Source organism: Azolla caroliniana, unplaced genomic scaffold (assembly GCF_043228905.1).
Source record: "Azolla caroliniana isolate FFs.n. ecotype wild unplaced genomic scaffold, voAzoCaro1.0.p SCAF_2, whole genome shotgun sequence".
NCBI lineage: Eukaryota > Viridiplantae > Streptophyta > Polypodiopsida > Salviniales > Salviniaceae > Azolla > Azolla caroliniana.
Window position 1 is genome coordinate 17,291,778 of NW_028230437.1, and position 26,303 is coordinate 17,318,080.

The window sequence follows — 26,303 nt, forward strand, 5'->3', positions numbered from 1 at the left end:
TATGTGAAGCGTAAAATACACAGTCGGTTATCTGGAAATTCAACAATTAGGTAAACACAGAGAATATAGATGTGAGAGTGAGAGAGACAAAGACAGAGATAGAGCAGACAATGATACTTGATTCAAAATAATCAACACTCTATACATAGACTTCTGCTCAGAGAGAAATCTTTATATAAGCCCTGACGAGTGGGCTGACACAAGTATTGCCAAGTACTTGAATGCTCATTAACCGAGCCTGACACTAACAACCTATAATATTCCTATTTACTAAAATAGGAATATAGGCCATTAATGGCCTGTCGGATTCCATCCAACTCAGCCTAGCCGATTGGTCTTCATCTGATCCGGCCCATGTTGAGCTTGTTTCTCAACAAAGAGGATCCCCAAATGGCCTTGGAAAGAGAGGTTGAGATTGCCAAGCAAGAGATGAAGGCTAACGAACCTCCCCCAAAGACCCACAAAGCAAGAGAGCAAGATTGAGACAAAGGTAGATGCTACCAAATAGGTAGAACAATAAGAGATGGACGGACCCAAAGAACCATGGAGCAAGAGTTTGAGATTGAAGTAGAGATACAAAAGGTGGAGGGATCCCCACCAACAAACGTGGAGCTAAAGATCAAGAGCAACTCAACAAAGGTGAGCGTGACTAAGACGGTGGAGCTAGAAATAAAGGAGGAACTTCCTCAACAGGTTACCAAAAGGAAGATCGAGACGATTTTGAACATCGGGGAATTGATTTGGTATGATTACATGTGAAAAGTTCCGAGAAATCGAACACGATGAAGACAACCGTGCAGCTAACCCGGATATCCCACCTATTTCAGACAACGCAATAGAGCTCTTGTTGTCGGAGCAGGATTGAACATGGATTGTGCAAGAGATTCAACATTTGGGGAAGAAGAGGACTATCATTGTGCATGTCTTGGGCCTTCATCCTACATGCATTGATCTTTGTTTACTGTTTCACGTTGCTTTGAAATAGGATATTGACAACATTATGGATGTACAGATACTCAACAGAAACTACTATCAACTAGAGTTCGAGCTGGAATACATGGTACCAATTTTGTTGGAAAAGAAAGTAATAGCAATCAAGGGAGGCTAGATCTCCTTTCACAAGTGGATTCAAAATTTCTATGCAAATTAGGTGCATCATGATTTTGATTCATATCAAACATGTGTGGTTGTTTTCCCTAATTTGCGTAAAGAATGGTTGCCTTCTGTGCATTTGATTGCTAGCACTATTGGTACGGTTTTAGAAATTTATGATAAGCCAAGCAGGATCAAAGCTAACTATCTTGGAGCTGCATCTGCTAAACTTTTGCTTTCTAAGTCCAGAGTTTTGCCCTCAAACTTCTTTTTGCCCAATTTATTTGACCCACTACAAGCACCCTATTCTCAGAAAATCTTTTATAGGGGCTTGTTTAATCAGTGCTTCCGTTGTTTTGGGTTTGTTCATTTGGCAAAATATTGCCTGAAATTTAATGATGACATTGACAAGCATATACCTAACACAACTATAGTTCCATATAAGAATAGAGCTGATGGGGTTGGACCACAATGGAGCATAAGAAGACATCTCCACGTGTATCTCCCAATAAGCCTCAACAAATGCCAATTAACAATGTGCAAGAATTCCCTCCCTTGTAGAATATGTATAATGCCCTCCAAATAGAAGAGGAAAGTCACAAGAGGTGAATAAAGTGAATCATTCATCGTTCCATCTTCTTCAAGAGAGACTCAAGTCAGGTTCTTCCTCACAGAATATAGATCAACACTCTACTCAATTCGGTAAGTCCTTTCCAACGTTGGTGGTAGGACAACCACCCTTGAAAATTGTGAAGAATTAGAAAATTTTGGTTGCGACAGCTAATTCAGATTCTTCCGATAAGATCAAAGGAAAAGTTTCCTCTTATATACAAGATAATATGGACATGGCAATGCCTCAAGGTGTTATGGAAGTGGCTGAAAAGCAACAATTCAATGTCTTTGATAATTCGTTTTATTCCGATAAGTCCAAAGGACATTGTGTAGTACTAATGTAGAACAACTTGGGAGATTGAGTTCTACAGTGCCGATTCCGATAATCACACAGTGTTGTGCATTTCTGACTCGAATTGAGTCGAAATGTCGCGCTGAGTATTACCAAAATTGGGGTTGATGAGGGGTCACATGAAAGGATGCACCCGAATCCAAGAGCCATGTGCTCGATTCCTTAGTTGTAAGAAAAACTTCTGATTCGATTGGGTTTTCAATGGATAGAATGTTCGGGTCGTTTGACAATACTTCAGGTGAAGAGCCGACGTAGTTGACCTCCTCATGTCGGCCACTCTTCTGATCAGCTCGTTGAGCCTTATCGTTTTTGGCCTTGAGTGCACGGTAATCGTCTTTGATGTGTCCGAGTTTCTTGCAATAATTGCAGACTCGATTATCCCAGGACTTGCTTCGACTTTGCTAGTTGTTCGACTACCGTGAAGAACCTCTTCCTCAGTTGTTCAATTGGTCGGTTAATCCTTGTATTACGTAAGCGTCGTTGGCCGAATCGTTTGCAAACGATTTGCTTCGAGCTGTGTCAGTTAGAATTGCGCTCGTGATTGAGGAGTACTTAATGGCACCAATCAACGCATTGCACACAGTTGTAACAAAAGTTTCCCACGAAGGGGGGAGACTACTCATAAGCAACATTGCTCTTAATTCATCCTCGATTGTCGTCCCTGAGCCGCAATTTGGGAACATAAGCTTTCGTACTCATTCAGGTGTGCCTGGACCGAGTCGGATTCTTTCATTCAAAGATTATGAAGGCGTTGAATCAAATATATCTTGGTGGCGGCTACCTTCTTCTCATAAGTGTCCGACAATGTCTTCCATAGTTGAAAGGCAGTCAAACATGATTGCACCCTAAAGTACACAGACTCTGATAGGTGCATCCGAATGGTGGCTCGGATGATTCTTTTGAGCTTCTCCCACTCAAGCAGCTTGTATCCTTCTGGAGCATTTTCATTTTTGATGGAGTCAATTTTCCCCTTGACTATTAAATAGTGTTGCATTTGCTCCTTCCAGAAGTTGAAGTTTGATCTGTTGAACTTCCTTAGACTCATCTCTGACGAGCCGGATTTTGATGCCATCTGTGTCGGCTTGATAGACTTTGTCTGGAGTCGACCACAAACAATGGTGGAGTGTGACCGACTGCCTCACTCGATATCGTTCTAGCCGAAAGTTGGACACAAGTCGAATCGGTTTCGACTATTTGGCAAATTCTGTCCGAAGTGACTACAGTCAATCGACTTAGTCGGATTGGACCCTAGTTTGCCGATTCGATTTTGAATGTCGATTTTCGAGATTTCCAAACATAGAGTATGTCCCGATTAACCAGGCTGATCCTGCTTCAGGGGACTATGACAATTAGAGGAACAGATTCAACTAACCTTTCCAAATGTTGTCTAGCCGAATGAAGCACGGAAGGGGGTTGTTCCTGGAGCCCAAACCACTATGAGTGATTACGACGAGGGAGTGACTAGCGTCAGGCGACCTTTTCGATTGTTGTCTAATCCAATGTAGTACAGTTGAGGCAGAGCTTGTGAAGTGAAACTCACTCCGAGCGGCTACAATCACATGAGTGAAGTGCAACCGATTGACTCACTTCAATGGTGATTTAGAATAGTGGAGTGTAGATTTTGTTGGTGTTTCTCTTTGCGAAAACGATCTTGTAGAGAGTTGCCAACCGAGATCTTCACATTGTACGAAAGAAGAGTTGTTGATGGAGACTAGATAGACGGCGATAGTAGAATCGAAAGAACCTCGTGCTCTGATACTAGATGTTGGAAACGTGGCCATCTAGTGCGGAACAAATTAGCACTCTTTTGAGTGAAGATCATAAACAGATACAAGCAAGGTAGATTGATGGCAACAAAAACATCAACAGAAAACGAGATGCAACTAGAATGCAAGAGAGAGAGAAAGAGAGAGAGAGAGAGATGTTAGGCATAAGATGAACTGTATTTTAACAACCAAACAAAACTAGGTTACAAAGTCAGTTTATATACTGACTAACTTAGGGCAATTGCCCTTCTCACTATCTACATAAATTGCCTAAGCCTGGTGTGTACAAAAGAAGACAATGTGAATACATCCATTAGAGACCCACATTCAACAAGCATCTCCTTCCTGTGCAGGGATAAGATTTGGAAGTATGGCCCCATTTTACCGGGACATTGGACTCATTTTTGGGTTCCTGCCTTTGGTCCAAATGGCCGCTAGGCCAGATTGTGTATTGCTCTTAGATAGCACTTGTAGTCTATTATCTTGTCAGCAGGTACTATTATGAATAAACAAGTGTAGTTTCTTATTGTTAAAATAGGGTCTCAAAAGGTTGGCCTAATGAATATCTACGCCCCTAACTCCGCATCAAAGAGGGCATGTTTGTGGCTGTCTCTTTTGGAATATGTGGGTTTAGCATATTGTTGGTTAGTGGGAGGCGATCTTAATATGATCGAGGATGCTTTCGATAGAGTCGGAAGTACAACTACTACAATTTCAGGTTGGGAAGCTGAGTGTTGGGACTCCTTTTTCTTTGCCTTTGGTCTACTTGATTTATGGAAGGTGCATTCTTTCTCACGTATACAAGGATCCCCGTAGTTTTCTAGATCAGATGGGAGTGTGGTTGGTGCTACTTTACCTCGGCTGGATAAATTTTTTACCGATAGTTTTTTTTGGGATGTGGGCGGTTTCCTTGGCATTATTCCACGATCATGATATCTGAGCATGACCCTCTGAAGTTAAATATTACATTTAATAAGAAGCGGTATTCTAAGTAGTTGTGTATCCCTCCTTGTTATTTGATGATAGCCATCAAATGTCAATTATTCAGATATGTTCAAAATACAACTTGACGGATGATTGTTTGCTTCGTAATATGGTCAATGCCATACTTGATACAAAGAATTTTTTCACAAACATAGTTTCAGCTTCGGTGTATCGTTGCAATCGTAATATGGTCAATGTCATACTTGATACAAAGAATTTCTTCACAAACATAGTTTCAACTTCGGTACAGTATCGTTGCAATTCAGAAATTGCCAATTTGCGTCGTGCTCTCGCAGCATTACAAAAATTGTTGGAAAGGTGTTGCTCATTGGTCACAAAACCAAGATCAAGTCAATAAGGATTCTTCAATTAGTTTAAACGAAAATATACCCCTATCTCTATTACTTCCTTGAAACGGCTTGATGGATCATATACATCAAATGACTCTGAGATGCAAGGTATAGTTTTTGTCTACTACAAGTTTTAGAACAAATAGTCTTTATAAGAAACAAGTTATACTTGCAACTGTCCAGCAGAAGGTTACTGATGTAATGGCATCACATTTACTACAACCTTTTACATTTCAGGAGGTTTTTTCTGCAACTAAATCCTTGGGTAAGGACATTTGTCCAGGAAAAGATGGAATAGGAGTTGACTTCCACTTACATTATTGGGATTTTCCTGGCCCTATTCTCACTAGAGTGACTAATCTAATATTCTCAACAGGGACTATGCCGGCAAAATGGACGGAATGAATCATATATATGATTCCTAAGTCAGATGCTTAGTGTGATGATGTCTCTAAGTGGCAGCCAATAACATTGCTCAATGATGTTTATAAGATTGTGGAAAAAACTATTGCCATTAGATTACAATCTCTGTTGCCATCTATTATTCATGACACACAGTTTGGTTTTATACAAGATAGAAGCATTTTTTATAATATCTTTTTGTTCTAGGAAATGGTTGCATTAGCTCAGCAAAATAAACAACATTTGGCAGTATTACTATTAGACTTTGAAAAAACCTATGACAAAGTAGAGTGGGATTTTCTTGAGGCAGTGTTGTCAAGATTAAGTTTTCCTAATGCATGGATAACTTGTGTTTCTGCCTTATACAAGTAGGCCTCTAGCTCAGTTTTGTTTGCCAGAGGATATGGGCCAATATTTCCAATTTCCAAGTCGGTTAGGCAAGGATGTCCTCTTGTCCTTTTTCTCTTTATCTTGTTCGAGGAAGCTCTGTCCTCATACCTAAGATCTTCTTCAGCTTGTATAAAAGGTATAACATTACCTGTTGCACAGTCTACTATATTGGATGTTGAGTTTGCAGATGATACAACCCTCTATGTTGATGGGGAGATTGGTAATCTTGGTCAGGTACAAAATGCTTTGCAGAATTTCTCGGATGCCACATGTGCCTCACTTAATTAGAACAAGTCATAGGGCTATGGGTGGGTGAAGAACCTCATCCCACTTGATATCCAGGTCCTGCTTTCCGATGGCTTCACCAGGGTGAACCTGTTCAGTATTTGGGATGCCTGGTTGGTATAACCTCGAAAGTAGATGTGATCCATCCATGTCTGGAAAACAACAACTACAGTAACTTTATGGGTATTATGGAAATGTAGATGTAGTCGACTTTAAGATGCAACAAATCTTGGTCCTTCAGATGTACTGCTTGAGATATGGGAGACACTGCTGACAGTAGTCCGTGGGCAGTATGATAATATGTATGGTTCTCCAAAAAATGTTCATAAGAGAAGGATAAAGTTTCTTCACTTATGGAGGAAGTTGCCCCTCTTTGTAGTGTTAGATCAAGGGCCTGAATGGAACTATCGACTTCCATGGACCCTTTCTTGATTATCAATACATCATGGTAATGTACCATATCAAGTTTCAACACCCCTTTATAAGTTGTTTTTGTATGTACAGGTTTTGGTGTACATACAATGTCATTTATTCTATGTTGTAAGCCTTTGGGCAAATAGCTTTAACTTGTAGCCTTTAGACATTTTTAATACAATTGACGAAAATCTTTAAAGGGAAAAAAAGGAAGATCGAGACTGATTAAGGATTGAATACGAAGGAATTCCCTCAAGGGGATACCAAGAAGAGGATTGAGAGCCACTTGGAGGAGTCAAGGAGGAGACCCAAGCCATAGAAGTGCTTGGGACTACTTTGTGAGCTTGATGGGACCCCCATAAAATACAGGCCTAACACAAATGATCAAGTGATTTCTTTGTCGATGGTATATGATTCTCTCTCTTTTATTATTTATTTTATTTTATTAATGATGATTGGGCAAATACACCAATTGTCTCATGGGCCAATTTTTGGCCTTAGAAGACTTTAATATATCCTTCTTTCTCTCTTTCTTCTCTGTAAAATTTTGTACTTTGGGGTGTTAAGGGCATATTATTAAATTTCCCAAAATAAGAAGAGGTAAGGAAAAAGACCTCTTCTAAAACCGAGAGAAGAAACCATATCTTCCATGTCATCCAAGAAACCCAAAAGCAGCGAGGAAAATCCCTACACTTTTTATGCACAATCTGCGTGAATTTATTGTTATAACTTATAACTTATACTTATCTCTCGATTTATATACATATGCCCTGCGTTGAGGATCTAGGTTTATATCTACTCAAGTACAGGTCAGAAAGGACACTGCATAGAGCTATGCTTCTTTATACCCACATGAGAGGAAACGGCTTAGATTCCCATCCACCCTTTGGCAATGGAATCCTTAGTATTTTTGTTGATCTTTGTACAAATGAAAGTATGAGCAATGCCCAACAAGTCTTTGATCTCCTGCTCTATAGAGACGGTTTCTCTTGGAATGCTCTCCTCTTAGGTTATATCAGAACAGGTCAGCATTCTACGGCCCTCTTCATATATGAGAAAATGCGAGAATCTGATCCACTTCTTCTTGAAAAATCCTCTGTCCTTGCTTTGATTAAGGTATGTGCTCAACTTAAGAATCTTGAAAAAGGATGCCAAATTCATGATGAAAATTTGAACAAATTCTTGGTTGGTAGTTCTTCTTTATTATGTGATTGCTTGATCCATATGTATTTGAGATGTAGGTCTGTAACCAAAGCTCAAGAGATGTTCGATACGTATCCCATCCAAAATGTGGTCCTTTGGACCACATTGATGACATGCTATGTGGAATATGGACAAGGAGATAAAGCACTAACATGTTTCGAGCAAATGATACATATGGGTATCTCACCGGATATAATTACATATCTTTGTGTTTTAAAAGCATGTGGTAGCATTCAGTCACTTACCCACGGAGAAGGAATATACGCTCAAATCATCGTTAAAGGGTTTGAATCTGATCTTGCTGTTGGAAGTACCTTGATTGATATGTATGTGAAATGTGGCTTGATAGAAATAGCAAGAGTGGTGTTGATTCAGCTTCCCATTCGTAACGTGGTAGCATGGAATGCTTTGATTTCAGGGTTCGTAGATCATGGAAGCTATGAAGAAGCATTATGGCTTTCAAAATACATGCAATCTGAGGGTATCCCTCCCGACGATGTCACATTTGTTTCTATTTTGAAAGCTTGTGGTTCAATAGGAGATAAAGACAGATGCCTTCGTATACACACTGAGGTTGTGAATAAAGGATTCGATAAAGGATGCCATCAGGTTTGCAACACCTTGATTGACCTGTATGTTAAAAGAGGCTTATTTGAAGAAGCACAGAAAGTGTTTGATGGCGTTCAAGTCCGTACAATCGTCTCATGGAATGCTCTCATTTCCGGTTATTCTGACCCTACACAAGTTGATGTAATGCTGGATTTCTTTGACCAATCAGAAAAAGAAGGATTTTCTCCTAATATCATTACATTTATCACTGTTTTGAAGGCTTGTGCAAGCACAGGAGTTACTACGAGTGAGTGCCGTAAAATACATATTAAAATCTCTAAAAAAGGTTTGGAAACGGACCTCATGGTTAGAAGCACCTTGATCGATACTTATGTGAAGTATGGACTTTTCGATGATGCACGGAGTGTTTTTGTCAGCAATATACAACAAAATGCAGTTTCATGGAACGCATTGATATCTGGCTACGACGAACATGGATGCAGTGAAGAGGCATTGAAATGGTTTGATCAGATGCAAGCTGAGGAAGTCGCTCCACATGCTGCCACATTTGTTTGTACCATTAAAGCTTGTGGAAACATAGGATCGATAAACAAAGGCCAAGAGATACACTCTGAGGTTATAGCTAGAGGATATGAAGAAGAGACTTTCATTGGGAATACATTGGTTGACATGTATACTAAATGTGGTAGCCTTGCAGAAGCCTGCATAATTTTTAACAACCTTCAAGTTCAAGATGAAGTCTCTTGGAATGCAATGATCACAGGGTATGCTCAGGTTGGAGAAAATGAAAAGGTTTTTCAAACTTTCGAGAGAATGACTAGGAATTGTATGAAACCAAATTCCATAACATTTCTCACAATTCTAAATGCATGCAGCCATGCAGGGGAACTGGATAGGGGATGGAGGTGCTTTGAAGTTATGATTAAGAACTTTGGTGTTTTTCCATATGTTGAACATTATACTTGTATGGTTGACCTTCTTGGGAGGTCAGGTCATGTAGAAGAGGCACTATTGTGGATGAACATGTTGCCTATTCATCCGAGCCTTGTGTTATGGCATGCAGTACTAGGAGCGTCCCGCAAGTGGTGTGACGTAGACATCGGAAGACATGCATTTGAACATGCCATCCAACTAGATAAAGGAGATGCTGGTGCCTATATATGTATGTTCAACATCTATGTAGATGGTCACATGCATGAAGAAGCGGAAAAGATTGAAAAACTGAGAGTACAAAACCATGCATTGACAAAAAAATGTGCTTTATAAGTCTGTACCATCGATACATTGAAAAAAATAGCTCGTTAGGAAAACGTAAATGCCAATTGAGAGTATTGTATATGGCCTCTTAGGACTATAAAAATATTGTATATTTCGTTGCCATGGTTTGACAAGAAAACTAAGCTGTCTTGCTACATGAAAGATGTGAATGAAGGTGAAGCATACATTGGCAATCCTTTTGAGCGGAAGTGGTGCGTAAATTTTATTCTTGGCTCAAAGATTCTTGAGAAATTTCATGATTTAATATGAAAGATTGTGGAAGATACACTGATGATCACTAAAGTGGAAGTGTGATATATGCATAAATTTTACACTTGTCCCAAAGATCTGAAACATTGCATGATTCAATTACTGTGTTACGCTTTGTCTCAAAGGTCTGAAACATTACATGATTCAATTACTGTGTATTTCCCCTACCCCAACAAAGATCATGGAGACTGACAGAAATGCAAGTAGTTTCCATGGTAAACTTTGTCATGAAACGAGTGCTCAAACAAACATGTAACCTGAAATTATGTGATGCGGAAGATTTTACAACGGTATAATATAAGGAGATTTTTGTGAATATTGCTGAAATATGCTTTGAATTACAAGAGGTTGCATGCATGCCTTCCCATCTTTGTTATTGAAAACGAAACTATATTTTCCAAGCATGATGTTTCTACTTAAGGCCTCCAGCATTTCAGATACAACATTGAGATGAAAAAAAACTAAATGCTCTTGCGTTTGTAGTATATCTCTACTTGTTATTGTGGTCTTATATCCAAGTTCCATGTTAATGGAGTGTCATATCAAAAGAGCTCTCTCAAAAAACATGGCTTCTTATTATGAAAATCTAGGCCATAGTCTAGATGCATCTTATGTGAAGAATGTTGTTTGATCAATGTAGGTTATATCTTGAAACATTTGAGATAAACGAAAAAAGAAAGATACTTGAGTGATGTCAATGTAGGCTAGCTTTTAAAAGCATTGAGATGAAAGAGTATAAAGGTTCATAATTTACCTTCTCCCACTCCCAAGGGATTGAATTTGAGATGGAAGGAAAATAAACTTGTTGTAATGCTACTATCTACATCATCCTTTCCTAGCACCAAATCTTGTACAACTTGGTGCCCCACTTTACCACGCTATGTTACAAACTATAACAATTCTGAAGGAAACCTGTAGTTGGGTTCTCTTGATTGTTGGTTTTGTTACTTTTTGAGCAATCCTCAACAGTCCTTCAAGGGAGGATGATTATGATTAAAACACTCTCCCACAACCACCCTTCCTAATTCATCAAGAGGATTTGGAGGCAGGATAATGTCCCATATGGCATCCATGTCTATACTAGGTACACTGCTTAAAGGTTTCTTGACACAAGGTTCCCATGTAAAGCCCATAAGATCATCAACTAAACCACCACTTCCTTGCAACGGTAATGATGATCCTGTGGATCCGATATCCTCCTCGGGTGATAAAGAACGAAAAGAAGACATATCTGCATCAACGACATGATTGATATGCTGAAAGGAGTGGATAAGTGAACTGGATTCGTCTTCTTCCTCTTCTTTTTTATTACTGATGGATACTCGCACAAATTCCCTATCCATGCTAGGATTGCTGTTGTAACTTGTATTCAATTTTTGCTGTGGATACACATCTCCATTGTACCTATCCGTGCTAGGATTACTGTTGTAACTTGTATTCAATTTTTGCTGTGGGTACGCATCTTCATTGTATTTGGTGGTACATGAGGATTTCACGTCCTCATTCTCGTAGGATGATTTCACCTCAGTCTCAAGGTGCACATTTGGTTTTTGTCCTTTCGCTGCTTGCTCGGCAATGATTGCCTCTAGTTTGGCATCTAGGTTGCATATCATCGCCTCAGTTAATATGATCCCATTCAAAGGGACAGCTGAGTGTTGCAAAGATGAAGGGAAATTGAGGCGAGCGCGATCGCCTCGCAATTTGTAAGCAGCCCGATCGTAAGCGAGGGCTGCTTCTTCGGCTGTATCGAAGGTTCCTAGCCACACCCGTGTTCGATTCCGAGGGAGCCTTATCTCCGCAACCCACTTGCCCCAATGCCGTTGTCTAACTCCCCGGAATAGCTTCGAGGGTTTCTTTTCGGCCACTTGCTTCATCGATGTCATGGGTTTAGGGCGAAGCTCTAGGAATGAATGATGTGGATGTGGGATGTCATGCATATTGATAGAAGCTTGAGGATGGGGATGTGGATGAGGTGTTGAGTAATGGTCTCTGTGTGTGGTTGAGATAGGTGTCCATGTGGGAAGCAATAATGGATGGAATTGTGGCGAGATCTGAGGATGCATATTTGTTGTACGATGATGATGTTGCTTCTGCTGTTGATGATAAGACCAGAAACTATCAGAACTCCAACTCGAAGAAGAAGAAGAAGAATCAGTATGAGGAAGCATATTCGTTGTATGATGTGGTTGATGATGATGATGATATGATGAGAAACCATCGGAACTCCAACTAGAAGAAGAAGAGTCAGGGCTTTCTGGGAGATGCGAGTTTATGGTACAACTAGTGATAGACGAGTTTCCAACAGTATGGCCGCGGATTGCTTGAGAGAGCTCATCCATCACCATGGATGATTCTTCAAGGAATGGCCATTTGGAAGAAGGTGGAGGAGATGCAGAGATATGTGCACATTGAGCCATCATTGGGGAGATAGGGGAAGCTGAAGAAGAAGAAAGAAAGAAACACAGAGGAATTTGGAAGAACAGAGGAAATAATAATAATAATAAGAAGAATAGAAGAAGGAGGAGGAGGAGATGACGATGATGAAGAAAAAAATGACAGAGTCGCAGAAATTATAAGAGGGGAGAAAGGAGGAGCTGAGTAACAGGGGCTTGACACGTGGCGATGGCTATGTCCTCTAGCGACCGGCAGCTGCCGGTAGCCACCCCAGGACACGCGTCCTTACGCGAGACCTAAATTAATTAAAACAAATCAAATGGAAATTAAGGCCTGAAAAAAAAAAAAACAATACCAAAGACAAAAAAACAAAACCTATTTTACTTCGTTTGAGGCTGAGCACGAAAACACACACACACACTCGTCTTTCATCATATTTTTAAATCCTACTCTCTCTCTCTTTCTCTCTTGCTTTCTTATTACATCTCTAACGCTCTCTCTCTCTCACATTACATTCAAATAGAATTACCCTTGCCAGAGTGTGCTTTCGTGGGGATTCGTCCAACGTGTAATCGGCACCACGTCACTCCTCACTTAACCATTTTTCCCCGAATTCCTTACTGGTGAGATGCATTCCTCACCTCTCCCCTTGAGACACCTCTTTCATCCCCACCCAACCACCCACCAATCCCAAGCCAAGCCAAAGAACGTAGGAAAAGCTTATTCTATTCGAGTGAAGCATGTTTACCTGCCTTTCCCGAGCTTTTCTAACACCCGAGCTACAAGATGAGGATGACTATCATTGAGCCTTTTTTTTAAAAGGCATGGGACAAGCACTTCACGAAAATAATAATGCACATGGTATAAAACAAAAGAATAAAGAGATGGATGGCCTAAGCTCAGTTTTTCTTTGGTATGGAAGAAGACAAAAGGTTTGAGAGTGAGGTATGGCATCATATGTGAAGGCATCATAACATTGAGAATCTTGTGTGTTCAAAAGATTGTGTTGCAGCACGGAAACGACCCTAAGATTGTGTTGCAAAAGAAACAGCAACAAAGATATTTTTTTGGATGGTTGATATCTATCCCAGTGTCTTCAATTCTTTGCGGTTCAAAAAGTTCATACTTTGAAATGACTACAGGACAAATTATGAATATATGAGACCTTCCTTGTTTATTGCATCCCTTTTATAAAAACCTCATCATTAACAAGGAAATTTATACTCATTGAGACCTTTAACGTGGAAATTGCATGCTCTTACTACAAACCTCGTCATAAATAGGCTCATTGCATCATAACAATTTAAGAAATGTACCCTGGCAAAGCCTTTTGTGCCCAAGTTTGACCATGACCATGAAATGTTTACATCTATAGCTAGACTCATACACGTTTGTTCAATAATAACAATGGGTATAACAAAAACAATGATATTTGTGTCATGTGTTAAACTTATAATTGTGGTGAAAGGGTTTTTTATTGTTAGATACTTTGAAACTTAAGACTTTATTTCTTGTAAATGTTTACATTGTAAAGTTCAAAGGTCCATGGTTAAGCACACCACTTTGTCAAGATAGGGAAAACCTAAAAACCCTCTTGATGGAATCAAAATTTTGTTTTAAAGTGATTACGATGGATCCATGAACATGTACTTGCACACTCGCTACTATTATTGAATGAAGAGGAAGAGCATCCTAAAATCAAACGAAATCTTAAATCCCCAGGGATACAATACAAACCCTAAAAACTTTATCTAGATGTGAACGAGTGGCAATGTTTCTCCAACATTACAATGTGTATAAACACTGGCAACCAACCATAATTGAGACTCTGTTCTCAAGTGTAGAAGACAATGCAAACATAAAGGGGTGTCTCGGCTCCACCAATCACACACAAAAACTAATGTGGGAGCATCACTTTGTTGAAGGGGTGCATGTGCAATAAAGCTCACATTATTGGAACATCTATGTTTTCTACAAGGAAGGCCTTGTCTTAAAGGGTGAAGTACAAGAACTAGTACAAAAGGTGATACTATGTATTGAAATCTTGAAATTTTCATGTTTTAATGGCACCCGAGCTTAAATTTCATGCACCGTTTGATATGAGGATTTGTGTTTAGGTTATGGTATTCTATGAGCTTATTTATTGTTTCATTCGTTCGTCACATTTGAGCTTGATTCTTCAAGTTGCTAATTCTCCTTGTTACCTAAGCCTTTTTATCCAGCTCAAAAAGTTTCTTGCAATTGCCTAACGTCGTAAAAATCCATGAATTTCTCAATGGCATGCTGTAAAGTATTCCATATGCTTCTTGAGAAATATTGAATGTCATATGTGATCAAATATTTAACTATATGTGGTCTACTATTATACACATCCATCCACTCGTAAGTTTCCATCCATCCTAAAGTGTGTGCCCACTATCCATATTTAATATAATTGACTCTAGAGAGAGAGAGAGGGAAGGAGGGAGAGGGAGGGAGGGAGGGAGAGCATGTGCTTGTGTGTATTGAAATATATCAACATTGCTCTTGTTCGATTGTTTTATGCAAGAGTTTTGTCAGCTTCATTGGTTTGTCTACTCTCATCCCCGCTTTTCGATCACATCTACTCTATTGTTGTTATAATGTAAGGCATCTCCTATTTTGGATGGACTCATTTTCTTGTGGCATCGCACCTTGCCATAACTTAACATAAATGCACTACAACCCCTGTAATTCGTGATGAATCACATGAGAGTGGAGTGATTTTCAGCATTTTGTTTTAATATATATTCCAACGTTTTTGAGACATTTCCTTCCATGCGTAAAAATGTGACAATTTCAATGTTGTAAAACCATTTTTAGATAGACACATTGCCTTTGTAAACCTACAAACTGCTAATGTAATAAAAAGTTTTGCTTGAGAGAAAAAATATAACACTAATTGTCAAATCATTCTTGATTGATCTGCAACATCATGAAATTGCAAAAGATCACCTATTAGGGTGGACATCTTTCCATTAGGCTTCAAGTGAAACCAATAAGACTTAACTATGAGTTGAATGTGTCAAAATAATAGATTGCCATGCTACGAAGAAGTAAACCAATGCGTTGGAATCCTTGACCACTTAGAATACAACACATCAATACTTATTCGATTTTTTACAAGGGTTCAAGAGTAACTTCATACACACTAGAAGCCTACAAACCTTTGCTAAATGCATTGAGTAGAATATGCCTTGCCTAGGCAAACATCCAAACCTCTTTCGTGCTACAAGAAAACAACATTGAAAAAGAAATAAAAGACTTTTCTCTTCCATGAAACTAGCGTCTTCCCTATGCATGAAGGGCCCTTTCTAGGTTTGGGGTTACTATGAGTCCTTTGACTACATACCCGGACAAAACTGGGAAAACATGCATTACATTACCTTGTTTTTATAGATAAAGTAATCAATTGACTATCTAATGCAACAAAGACTATAATAATTAGAACTTAGAAATATAAGGTACTAGTATGAAAACTAAAACGTAGACACGTTCATGTGGATCCAAAAAGATTAGGAGGAAAACAATATGAAGATGACACCTAGGTATGCGAAAAATGGAATCTTACAACAATGTGTGGTCCTTCAAACATATATTTACCATTTATTGTTAGACTTTTAAACACACTCTATGGGGATATATAATTATATCAATAAGAACAATGTTGCATTAGTCACCATAAAGAACACACATTGTAATTTTAATAAATTGTGATTACAATAAAGTACCTATGAGGGATCAAAGCATAAGTAATTTGTAGAGATATAGGAAGTGATAAGGATGCATGATGTGGCAAACCAAACTGTTAGGTTTTTTCCAAAGCCTATCTTTCTCTTTACTCATACAAGTATTGAATCATGGATGAACATGTTCGACTGAACCACGATGGTAGTAAATAAGAAGGTACAATCAAGTGATTCCATGTGATGAGCTCATAAGGATTTGCCCAATCTCTAACCGTAATGACAAGACATTTGTAACGATCATTGTCAACCATGACTAGGTGGAATCATTAGACAAGGTGGAATCATCAATCTATTTAAGGAATGTTTTCTTTCGCGCCCATTTTCACAAAGAAAGGGTTGTTAGATGAAGTATTTTGAATATTCAATAATAAATTATAGAATAATCTAGATTAGGTCATCAAGCATGCATCTAATGTTTAGAGCCTTGTAATATTATAGGTAAAAATAAAATATATTGTGGTGTCCCTTTCATGCCAATGCATGCCTCTTAACACACCACCCTTTTAGCACACCACCGGTTTTAGCCCACCCTTTCAGCACACCCTTTTGGGCCGGCCTAGCTACATGTGTCCCAAAAGGGTGTGCTAAAAGGGTGGGCTAAACCCGGTGGTGTGCTAAAAGGGTGGTGTGTTAAAGGCATGCACTTGCTTGAAAGGGACACCACCTGCCGGACCGGGAAGTAAACAAGGACTTTGGTTCCATCAGCATAAGTCCGGGTAATTCGACCCACATCGTAGTGCCGCTTCTGACGTTGTTGTGCGACTTGTAGATTTCGGGAGCTGGCTTGTCGAAGGAGGGGGAGCAGTTTTTGGAGATAGAGCCCCCAAGTGGCACTATCCATGTTGGCGGGTTTGGAATGGACGTCAATGGCCGATTCTGTTGGGAACTGAGGGTCGCGCCCATAGAGTGCTCGAAAAGGGCTGATCTGTGTTGATGCCTGTACTGATGTATTGTAGGCGTGGGTGACAAAAGGCAAGATTTGATCCCAAGTTTTGTGGTATTGATCGATGTAAGCGGCAATCTCCTGCTTGAGGGTCTTGTTGAGGCGTTCGGTGAGGCCATTTGTTTGCGGATGGTACGGGGACGTAAACACTTGTTGGACACCTAGTTGAGTTGTGACAACATTGAGACATCCCCATGGAATTGGTGGTCCTGATCAGATAAGCGTTGGACATGGCAACCATGCTGAAAAATTACCTTTTGCAAGAGTTGGGAGGCAATTGTTGGCGCAGTGACGTCAGGGATGGCAACAGTTTCAGCCCACCAGGTGAGGTATTCTGTTATAACCAGGATATACCTATTGCTCCTCGAGGTTTCGGGAAAAGGTCCCATGAAATCCCATCCGTCCAGTTCAAAAGGTGACGTGACGGTGATGGGCTGGAGCGTTCCAGTTGGCTTGCCCGCAGGTTTGATGTGTTGACACAAAGCACATTGTTTGATGTAGGTAGAGATAGAGCGTCGCATGTTGGGCCAGTAATACTTGAGGCGTAATTTTTCGAGAACCTAATGGAAACCCAAATGGCCCGACAATGGGTGGTTGTGATAAAATTGGAGCTACGTTTGTTGTAGAGAATGAGGGATGTAGAGACGAGGCTCGTGATGCGCTTGAATGAAGAACACCAAGTTATCGCAGAGCATGAACCGCCGTTGTGAGGGAAACGGTTAGAGGGAGCGCAATTGATGGGTTATCTCTTGGATGGCGGGGTCGTGTTGCTGAAGTGTAGCGAGTTGTGGCAATGGTAGCGGAAGATCGGATGTCTCAAGGAGAAATTGGACAGCTTGGAAGTCGGCGTGAGAGAGACTATCAGTGACCAAATTGGTTGCACCTTTTCGATAGGAGAGGGTAAACTGATAATGTTGGAGTGCCAACGTCCATCGCAAAAAGTGGCTCGGGGGGTGAGGTCAATGGATAAGAGAAAACAAGGGCTGGTGGTCAGTCTCAACTGTAACCTGTCCAACATCAACGTATGGGTGAAGACGATGGAATGACCAGACGATCGCAAGTAGCTCCTTCTCGGTGGCTGAGTAGTTGCGTTCAATCGGCGTGAGAGTGCGACTAATGAAGGTGACCACCTTTTCTTGCCGGTGGCAATCGGCTTGCAAGAGGACGGCTCCTAACCCATGGTTTGATGCGTCTGTCTGCACGTGAACTGTTGGTCAAAGTTAGGATGGGTGAGCAACCCCGATTCCTGGTACATGGTTTTGAGGCGACGAAAGCTATCTTCGCAAGCAGGATCCCAAATGAATGGCACACCTTTCTTCAAGAGTTGGCAAAGGGGAAAAGTGACCAAGGTGAGGTTCGGGATGAAGCGAAGGGAAAACGCGATCATGCCCAAAAAACGTTGCAATGATTTTATTGAGGTGGGCGGGGGTAGTCGGTGATTGCTGCCACCTTTGCAAGGTCCATACGGATTTCGTCGCCAGGGATGATGAAGCCGAGAAAACGGAGGTTGGTGATTCCCCATCGACACTTCTTCTATTGGAGATGCAAGTTATGCTTAGTTATACAAGCGAGGACTTCGGCGAGAGTTTGTAGTTGGTCCTCCCAAGTGGCCCTGTGGATAAGAATTTGATCGAGATAAACGAGGAGGACACCTTTGTTAATAAGGGTGGCGAAGATGGAGTTTGCCATGCGTTGGAATATGCTGCCGGCATCCGACAGGCCGAACGGCATGCGTGTGAATTGGAATAGCCTGTGACGTGTGCGGAATGCGGTCTTGTAGGCGTCAGAAGGCTTTAGGGGGATCTGCCAATATCTCGTGGCTAAGTCTAGGGAGGTGAAATAACAGGAGCCACTGATTTGATCCAAGAGGTCATCCACGCAAGGGAGCGGGTAGAGGTCATGGATAGTCACTTTGTTGAGGGGCTTGAAGTCGATGCAAAAGCGGAAGGTGCCATCATCCTTCTTGACTAGGTGGGGTTCCGAAACCCAATTGCTGGTGGAAGGAATGATAATACCTTTGGTGAGAATGTTGGTGAAGACAACATCGATGCGATCGTGGTCGAGGGGGGAACGTCGGTGGGTAGCCATGCGGATCGGAGTGGCTTCCTCGATACGAATGACATGTTGTACTGAGAAAGAGATAGTAGGAGCATGTGCGGGTTGTAGGGTTAGTGACGGAAAACGAGCTAATAATTGGTGGATGGAGACCAATCGCTCCTATGGACTAAGGGCTGTCAAGAATAGTACTGAGACAGAGAAGAAATTAGTACTAAGAGAGGAATATTAGTACTAAGAGGAATAGAGGGTGTAGAACACTTGAGAGAAGGAGAGAGAGTGTGTGTGAGAGATCGAGGGAGAGGAAATGATGATGACAACGATATACTATGTGAGAAGAATATACAAGGAAGGCAAGGAGGTTTAAGACTCACGTTGAACCGATTTGGTTCAAAATAATGCCTTGTGCCTTCTTTTATCGTGTTCTCAGGAGTAGTCCTGAAGCTTCTAGAATGTTCCAGAGAAATCTGGAATATACATTAATTTTCTATAGTAAAACTTAAATAAAAATAATATTTTACGTATTACAATAGAGAGTGTAATGGTCAAGAGCTCGACCTATGTAACATAAGGTTGTGGGTTGGAGTCTTGCCATATCATGACACTATCTCCCCTTTAAAACAACGAGTGTCACGAGTCGTTTTGGATTGAGGACCCGGTTTATCTGAATATTGACAATGGAAGTCTTTAAGAAGAGCACGAGCATTGGTCACATTCTTTATTGGTTCTCAAGTATGCTCACTGGGACTGTATCCTAGCCAATCGACTAAATAGTAGATCTTGTTGCGAACAATCTTGGAATTGAGGATGACGACAACCTCGTACTCAAGTCGATCTTCAAGTTCGATCGGGGGTGGAGGTTGTGGAATACGTCCTGGGATGGTGCTATCTTGATAGGGTTCGAGAAGAGAACTATGAAACACTGGATGTATGCGAAGTTGTGGGGGTAGATCGAGATGAAAAGCGACATCATTAATCTTTCCGATAATACGGAAAGGACCTAATCGCCAATAATCCAACTTCTCGCATGGGCGAGTAGTCTTGATGTGTCGTCATAGTAGTCATACCACCCGATCTCCAATATTAAAATTGTATGTAAGCCGATGAAAATCCGCGTAAACCTTGTGTGTTTGTTGAGCTTGTTGTAGATGAGTAGATAAATCTACTTGTATCTTGCATAACCGCTCCAAACGATCCTCTGTGCAAGGATTTGTGGGTAACTCTGGGGTTTCAAATACACACCATCGGGGGTGACAACCCGTATAACCATAAAATGGCGTAACTTTAGTCGATGAGTGGACAAAGTTATTATAAGAAAATTCGGTGAAGTGGAGAATATAAACCCAGTCATTCTGATGATAGCTTAGAAAGCACCGAAGATACTGCTCCAATGTTTGATTTGTTCGTTCTGCTTGGCCGTCGGTTTGGGGGTGGTAGTTGGAGGAGAGGTTACAAGTGACCTTGAGCATTTTAAAAAGGTGCTTCCAGAATTTCGAGATGAATTGGGGTCCATGGTCGCTGATGATATTATCAGGAAGGCCATGATGCCGACATACTTCACGCATGACAATTTCGGCGATTTCTTCATTGGAGATTTCCTTAGTTCATGGCAAGAAATGAGCCATCTTCATATATTGATCTACTATTGTTAAAATCACATTGAATCCCTTAGAGACTGGAAGATCTATGATGAAATCTAGAGCAATGGATTGCCGCGGCTAGCTTGGAATTGGTAATGGTTCTAATAAACCATATGGATGATGCCTTGGCATTTTTGCTCTACAACATGTATCACAAGTCCGAACAAAATCTTCGAGAAATTGTCGCATACAAGGCCACTAGAATGATTGTTGTACTAAATCTAATGTCTTAGTACTACCAAAATGCCTAGCTGTATATGTGTCATGACAGTTTTGGACTACTCGAAAGCGGCAAGAACCATTAGGAACATACAAGAGTTTCTCAAAGAATAGTAACGTTTAGGGTTTATTGTCATGGTGGATAAGCCATAGGATGTAGCTTTTTGGCGGTGTCAAACTTGCGTGAGTGGAAAGCCGTACGATGTAGCTTTTCATCATTACCTTGTTGTGACAGAATGCTACCCAATGCGAAATCCGACGCGTCCGCTTCCATGATGAATGGTTTTTCCAGATCAACGTGAGTTAGTCTTCCATTCATCTCCTGGTCGGATCCGTATGAGGTTATATGTGTTGAGAATCGACGCTCCGATTCACCTTCACCTCTCGGCCACAACCAAGGAAACACACGAATCGTTGTTGCAGAAAATGGGAAATACAGAGAAAGACACGATAACACAGGGATTAACGTGGAAAACCCTATACGGGAAAAACCACGGGAGTGCAAGACTCCAAACCAAAACTATGCATAGAGAAATATACAATGGCGAGCTGCAAGGCGACGACCCTGAGCTCGCTATCCTCGCCACAGGCGGCGGTATTACACAGAGGCGTCGACCTCTTCCTCTCTCACGCTCTATCTCTCTCACGGCTGCTCTCTCTTCACTCCTCTTGAGTGGAAAAACAGAAAAATGAGTAGCAACATAAAACTGTTTGCCCTAAGTCATATTTATACACATATGACTTTCGGACTATTTACACATATAGCCTCAAGGGCCCTTGGCAAACATATTTATAAATATGTCCCCGCATCCGGATCTCTCTCCGGGTACATTCATCATCCGGCTCCGTAGCCGGGGTCATCGTCATCCGGCTCCGTAGCCGGGGTCATCGTCATCCGGCTCCGTAGCCGGGGTCATCGTCATCCGGCTCCGTAGCCGGGGTCTTCGTCATCCGGCTCCGTAGCCGGGTCTTCGTCATCCGGCTCCGTAACCGCAACCAGGCTTGCCGTCATTCATCTCCGGACATCCCATCCGGAGGGACCGAAATCCCAACAAACTCCCCCTTCACTTCGGCATGGGATGTCTCTCCAATCCGATCCTCTTCCGGCATGCTTCCAGCTTGTCGGGTGTGAGCACCTTGGTCAGCATATCCGACCCGTTCTCGTCCGTGTGGATCTTCGTCAGCACGAACTCCTTGTCTTCTATCCTTTCCCGGATCCAGTGGTATCTACGCTGGATGTGTTTCGTCCGGGAATGATAGGCCGCGTTCTTTGCAAGGTGGATGGCACTCTGACTATCGCAGTAGAGTCGGTACTCCTCCTGCCGGATCTCGAGCTCTCTAATGAAGTCCTTCATCCATATTATTTCCTTGCCGGCTTCAACAGCCGCCATGTACTCCGCCTCCGTGGTTGACAACGCAACCGTCTTCTGTAGCCTCGACTGCCACGAAACAGCTCCCCCTGCATACGTCATCACATACCCTGATGTGGACCGGCTGGTATCTGCATCAGCCGACATATCCGAATCGGTAAAGCCGTCAAGTTCGGGCTTACCGGAGCCGAATCGGAGGCACACGTTTGCCGTGCCCTTCAGGTATCGGAGTATCCACTTGACCGCGTTCCAGTGCTCTTTGCCAGGATTGCTCATGTACCGGCTCACCACAGAGCCTTCTTTAGCATTCGTATCTTGACCTGGTCCCATCCGACGATCAACATGTCGTCCACGTATAGGAGGAGTATTAGAGAGTCTCCTCCGTCGAACTTCTTCACAAACACGCAGTGGTCGGACTGCGTTTTGTGGTACCCTTCATCGGTCATGAAGGAGTCAAACTTTCGGTACCACTGCCGGGGAGCCTGCTTCAAACCATAAAGGCTCTTCTTCAACCGGCATACCAAGTGCTCCTTCTCTTTCTTCTTGAATCCTTCCGGTTGCTGCATGTATATCTCTTCTTCGAGGTCACCGTGAAGGAATGCCGTCTTCACGTCCATCTGTTCTACCTCGAGGTCCATGCTTGCCGCTATGCTCAGCACCGTCCGGATGGAGGTCATCTTCACTACCGGGGCAAATATCTCGTCGAAGTCGACGCCCTTCTTCTGATGGAACCCCTTCACCACGATCCTGGCTTTGTATCTCGGGGGGTTTCCGGCATCTCCCGGTTTCAGCTTGAACACCCACTTGTTACGGAGTGCCCGTTTTCCTTTCGGCAACTCCACAAGTTCATATGTGTGGTTCTCATGCAGGGAATCCATCTCCTCCTGCATGGCACTTAGCCACCTGCGGCTATGGGTGTCATGCTTCGCTTCTTCAAAGCTCTCCGGCTCCCCCTCGTCGGTTAGCAGCACGTGCTCTGGTTCCGGAAATCTCCGGGGGGCCCTTCTCTCTCTTAGAGGATATCTCCGTTCCGGAGCTTCGGTAACCGGTTCTTCCGATTCTTCTTCATCCGAATCCATTTCGGGATCGGGGCCGGTTCCGGTATCATTTTCATCTTCTTCGGCCGGTTCTGTTTCTTCACCGTCTTCGGCCGGATCTTCGAGTGTTAACCGGTCCCTTGCCGGTCGGGACTGCTCCTCGTAGAGTTGATCCTCACCGGTCGACTTGGAGCTCTTCATCTTCTTCTCCGACTCCCAGTCGGCGAGTGTCTTGTCCTCCATGAAGATGATGTCTCGACTCCTGAATATCTTCTTGTCGACCGGGTCCCATACTCGGTAGCCGAACTCGTCGTCGCCGTAACCGAGGAATATGCATGGCCGGGTCTTTGGATCTAGCTTTCCTCTCCGGTCCTTTGCCACATGCACGTATGCGAGACACCCGAACACCTTCAGATGCCGGTAGGACACTTCCCTACCGGTCCACACTCTCTGCGGCGTGTCTCCGTCCAAAGGTACTGAGGGTGATCTGTTAATCACGTATGTCGCCGTCGACATTGCCTCAGCCCAAAACCCCTTGGGTAATTTCGCATGCGCCAGCATACTCCAGACCCTCTCCATTATGGTTCGGTTCATCCTCTCGGCCAACCCGTTCAGTTCCGGCGTCTTCGGACTGTAAACTCGAGCCGGATTCCCTTCGAACGGCAATACTCCTCAAATTGCCCTCGGTATTCTCCTCCGTTATCCGCTCGTATCGCTTTCAGCTTCTTGCCGGATTCCCTTTCCACTCTCGCGTGGAGTTCTTTGAAGACGGACAACACTTGGTCCTTTGTCTTCAACGGTGCCGTCCACAGCTTCCGGCTGTGGTCATCTATGAATGTTACGAAGTACTGGGCTCCGCCATGTGACTTCGTTTCTATCTGACACACATCAGTGTGCACCAACTCCAATGGTGCGCTACGTCTCGTCGGTGGCCTTGAGTGGAAAGAGGTTCGGTTCTGCTTACCGGCCAGGCAATCAGTGCACTTCTCCAGGTGCACATGCTTCATTGGAATGAGGTTGTCATCTGCAAGCCTCTTCATCCCCTTCTCACTCATGTGGCACAGTCTCTTGTGCCACAGCTCACCGGCAGTGTCGGCTGCCACGTTCAGCTCTTCCGGACATAACCGGGCATTCATCAGGTACAACGTGTTAACTTTCCGGGCCCGAGCCACTATCAGACTCCCCTTGCTGAACTTCATTACGCCGTTCCGGATGCTACCTGTGTAGCCTTCATCATCTAGCCTCCCGGCCGAAATCAGGTTCAATCGAACCTCCGGAACGTGTCGGACATCCTTCAGCAGCATTTTGCATCCGGTCGAGGTTGTTAACCACACGTCTCCTATGCCGGCAATCCGGCACGTACCTTCATTTCCCATCCGAACACAGCCATGCTCACCGACTGTGTAGGATGAGAAGTATCTTCTCTCCGGGGTCAGGTGGAACGATGCTCCGGAATCGACCACCCAGGTCGTCTCATCGCCGGCAATGTTTAGTTCACCTTCTTCGGTGATGAGTATGATCTCCTCTTCACTTGCCGCGAGTGCCGTCGTTCCTTTCCGGTCCTGCCCTCGCCGATCCGGACCTCTCCGGTCTGTGGCTCCCCGGTATGCACCGTTTCTCTCCGGTGACTTCTTCGAATTGGTGTCGTCGGCTCCGTTGTCCTTTCGGTAATGCCGACAATTCTTCCGGAAGTGCCCCGGCTTCCCACAGTGGAAGCATGTGGGTCTTCCTCTTGACTGCGACCGGGTCCCCGACTTCTCCCGTCTTTGCGGACTCCGGTTCCATTGTCTTCCCCGTTCCGATTCGGTAAGCAGCGCCTTCGAGTCGGAGGCCGGTTCTTTATCTCTCCGACGCGCTTCTTCGTTCAAAATACTTGTCTTTACCGTTTGTAGGGACAAGTTATCTTCGGTGCAGGAGGTGCTGAGAGTCACCACCAGGTTCTCCCAGCTTTCCGGTAATGTACACATCAGGATGATGGCTTGCATTGCATCCTCCAACGGGAACTTGATCGCCGCAAGCTGGTTCACGAATCCCATGAACGTGCTTACGTGTTCCACCATACTCTCGCCGTCCCGGTACTTGAGGTTCACTATCTTCCTCATCAGGGAGGTCCGGTTCAACGCATTCTTCCTCTCGTAGAGGCCCGACAGCTTCCGCCACATCTCATATGCGTTGGTGTCGTTCGCCACATGTTGTAGAACGCTCACGTCGACGTATTGCCGAATGGTTGCAACGGCTTTCCGGTTCAGAAGCCTCCATTCCGACTCAAGTACCCCCTTCGGTATTTCCGACCTGTCAATCGGTTCGTACAGGTCCCGAACAATCAGAAGATCCTCCATCTTGATCTTCCAGTCGGCGTAATTCTGCGCATTCAGCACCATCATCCCCGGCTGCCCGCTGCCGCCGCCTTCCATTTTCTGCAGCAACTCGCTCTGATACCACTTTGTTGAGAATCGACGCTCCGATTCACCTTCACCTCTCGGCCACAACCAAGGAAACACACGAATCGTTGTTGCAGAAAATGGGAAATACAGAGAAAGACACGATAACACAGGGATTAACGTGGAAAACCCTATACGGGAAAAACCACGGGAGTGCAAGACTCCAAACCAAAACTATGCACAGAGAAATATACAATGGCGAGCTGCAAGGCGACGACCCTGAGCTCGCTATCCTCGCCACAGGCGGCGGTATTACATAGAGGCGTCGACCTCTTCCTCTCTCACGCTCTATCTCTCTCACGGCTGCTCTCTCTTCACTCCTCTTGAGTGGAAAAACAGAAAAATGAGTAGCAACATAAAACTGTTTGCCCTAAGTCATATTTATACACATATGACTTTCGGACTATTTACACATATAGCCTCAAGGGCCCTTGGCAAACATATTTATAAATATGTCCCCGCATCCGGATCTCTCTTCGGGTACATTCAT

General features: G+C 43.0%; 2 protein-coding genes across 2 annotated transcripts; one reads left to right on the forward strand and one right to left on the reverse strand.

The window, feature by feature from the left end:
• Positions 1–7,390: 7,390 nt before the first annotated feature.
• Positions 7,391–10,057, forward strand: LOC147867450 (pentatricopeptide repeat-containing protein At1g15510, chloroplastic-like). Its single transcript, XM_087315239.1, has one exon. It carries the CDS (start codon positions 7,413–7,415, stop codon positions 9,684–9,686), a length of 2,274 nt encoding a protein of 757 aa, XP_087171365.1. The 5' UTR covers positions 7,391–7,412; the 3' UTR covers positions 9,687–10,057.
• Positions 10,058–10,189: 132 nt separating this feature from the next.
• LOC147867451 (uncharacterized) lies at positions 10,190–12,404 on the reverse strand. The gene is made up of 2 exons (XM_087315240.1): positions 11,352–12,404; positions 10,190–11,282 (listed from the first exon to the last, which is right to left on the reverse strand). The coding sequence occupies exons 1-2, from the start codon at positions 12,365–12,367 to the stop codon at positions 10,910–10,912; spliced, it is 1,389 nt and encodes a 462-aa protein (XP_087171366.1). The 5' UTR covers positions 12,368–12,404; the 3' UTR covers positions 10,190–10,909.
• Between the last annotated feature and the right edge of the window lie 13,899 nt (positions 12,405–26,303).

Bases quoted from the DNA above. Each gene is read 5' to 3' on its own strand.
- LOC147867450 (XM_087315239.1), top strand. From the start codon at position 7,413: ATGCCCTGCGTTGAGGATCTAGGTTTATATCTACTCAAGTACAGGTCA.
- LOC147867451 (XM_087315240.1), bottom strand. From the start codon at position 12,367: ATGATGGCTCAATGTGCACATATCTCTGCATCTCCTCCACCTTCTTCC. The intron at 11,283-11,351 runs GTACAATGGAGA...TAGCATGGATAG, and splicing joins AGTAATCCTAGCACGGATAG to GGAATTTGTGCGAGTATCCA.